The sequence below is a fragment of the Fulmarus glacialis genome, unplaced genomic scaffold (genome assembly GCF_000690835.1).
Source record: "Fulmarus glacialis isolate BGI_N327 unplaced genomic scaffold, ASM69083v1 scaffold29140, whole genome shotgun sequence".
In the NCBI taxonomy this organism is placed as follows: Eukaryota; Metazoa; Chordata; class Aves; order Procellariiformes; family Procellariidae; genus Fulmarus; species Fulmarus glacialis.
Genome location: NW_009186254.1, coordinates 554 through 2,861, shown reverse-complemented (window position 1 = coordinate 2,861; position 2,308 = coordinate 554). Strand labels below are relative to the sequence as shown.

Below are 2,308 nucleotides of genomic sequence, written 5' to 3'. Positions count from 1 at the left end.
AGCAGGACGCAGCCTGCTCTGGGCTCAGGGCAGTTTTGTACCAGTTTTTCTAGGGAAAAGCAGTTGTCTCTCATTCAGCCAGCTTTCTGCGCCAGAGGGGCTGCCTCCCTCTTTGCCGTGAGGCAGGCAGCTGGCCTGAAGCCTCATGCCGGAGAGGGACCGGCACATCTGGGAGCCGGGGCTGCCAGGCACAGGCTGTTCTCTCAAACGCTGTGGCCAGCGCGTTTTGGGGAGCGCAGCTCTAGAGAGGCTGGGGAGGACAGGAGGGTCGGCGCAGGCAGCGAAGCACGGGCTGTAGCGGAGCACTAACAGCTGCAATCGCGTGATTTCCCCAAGGCAGTAAGTTTATACGATGCTCTGCAACATCCACTGAACTGCTCTTAACATATATTTGACAACAGCCTCTGAAAGACCACGGCTGTTCCAGGGAAAGCAGAGCGTTAACAGCAACGCAAGCTCTGCCGAGGGGTTGTTGTTGCTCGAGTGATATATCCAACACACGCCTGGTGTCAAACAACCCTTACACGAACCAGGTATTCCTCACAGCGAGGTCCTACGCATCAAGCGCGGAGCCTCTCGGGGAACACCTCGCCTGACCGAAATTTGGCGACTGTTATCAGGCAGCTTAGAAACACAACTTGAAAAGAGGAAGGGAACAGTTCCCCATGTACCACGGTTAGGATTTATAATGTTGGGAGGAAAGCGGAAGGCGGCAGGGCGTGAAGCAGCCGTTCTCACACTTCTGTGTTCCTTCTCCTGATACAGTGTTGAATACGGGCACTCTATTTATTTTCCTGATAAAAGTGTTGAATACGGGCACTCTATTTTCCTGATAAAAGTGTTGAATACGGGCACTCTCCTGTTTACGCTCTTTGATTAGGATAAAGGAGAGAATCTGGCAGAGCGTCAGCGTATCCCCACGCTGCCCTGAGCCCGTGAGACTCACGCTGCCGGCTGCGAGCTCAGCCACGTGACAGCGGTGACAGCCACCCCTCTGGGCTTGTCCCCTGCCCGGCACACGTACCTCACCGCCCGTCCTGGCTTCTCTACGCGCCGCATGGGGCTCCGCGGGCTCCAGGCGCCCTGCGCATCTTCGGGGGAAGGAGACCCCGGCGGGAAAGAGCTGCGGCCTTTCCAAACACCCGCTCCTCCCTCCAAAGGGAGCCTTTCCAATTACCTGCTTCTCCCGCTTCCGGGCTCTCCCGGCCCGTTTTGCTGGAGCCTCGACTCGCAGATTCGGGGCTGGCGGCTCCGACAAACAGTTTCCATTTCCCTCGCTTGGAGGCCAGCCTGCGGGTTGCATCCTGCGAGGCCGACTGGCTCCCATCGGAGAGCGGGCTGGAGCCCGAAACGCTGCCATCGCCTTCCTCCAAGGCACGCAGCTCCGCCTGCCAAGAGACACGACAGTGAGCGGCACTTCAGGGACCTGAGCCTCCCCCGAAGAGCAGCGGTAGTTACAAGTCACCCATGAAAGAATAGCAAACAGCTGCTCTAATCAGGGCACTGCGTTAACGGCAGCGAAGACAGAGCAAGAGTTTGCCAACGGCTGCTGACTCATCAGCAGAGCGTCTGTGTGAAGCTGCGGCTGATTAGTGCCCAGATCTATATGAAGCCCAAGCCCGTATAGGAGCAGCACGGGAAAGGCAGTGTCGCTCTCCCAAAGGAGGCAGGACAGAGACGCAAACGTCTGCTGCTCTTGGTTTATTTCCAGCTGTTCCTCAACTGCACGTGCGGCCTTATTTCCGTGACAAAAATGCCTCCCTTACCTTCTTTCTCTCCAGCACCATCTCCAGCTCAAGGGTGTCTTGCTCCTCCTCTTCCTCAGCGCTCTCCCCTGACTGCACCACGCTGCACAGATCCTCCTGCAGTGTGTCTTCCAGGGGATCCCTGCTGGGCTCTGGCTCTTCAGGGGCAGCCGCCACCTCTTCGGCTTTCGCCTCCTCTTCCGGGGGCGGCTCAACCTCCTCTTTGCAGATCACCTTTCTCCTCCAGCGCTCCTCTTCCTCCTTCACCACATCGGGCAGGAGCGGTGCCAGGAGGGCAGCAGCCACCCCTTTCTTCTCCTCCTCGCTGTTGGAAAGGGCCTGCACGCCCTCATTCACTTCCTGCAGGTCGAGCTCCGTATGAGCTTTCCGGCAGCAGCCACGGTTCCCCGCCCCCTCACCCCAGCCCTTCCCCAAGCAGCAAAGGAGACCACAGCCCACAGAGGAAGGAGCCCAGGCAACCCCATGCTGACAGGGCCCCTCTTCGGGCTGCAAACGGAGCGGAGGGGGCCAACCGCTGCCCAGGGATACCCAAGGGGGGCGCA

General features: G+C 58.9%; 1 protein-coding gene across 1 annotated transcript in view; it reads right to left on the bottom strand.

The window, feature by feature from the left end:
• FNBP4 (formin binding protein 4) overlaps window positions 1-2,308 on the bottom strand; it is a gene marked incomplete at both ends in the record, with an annotated part of 6,660 nt that overhangs the window by 3,843 nt on the left and 509 nt on the right. Inside the window, 2 exons of the mRNA XM_009587349.1 lie at window positions 1,178-1,388; window positions 1,767-2,105. Of these exons, the coding sequence (XP_009585644.1) occupies window positions 1,178-1,388; window positions 1,767-2,105 (550 nt within the window). The remainder of the gene's footprint in view (window positions 1-1,177; window positions 1,389-1,766; window positions 2,106-2,308) is intronic.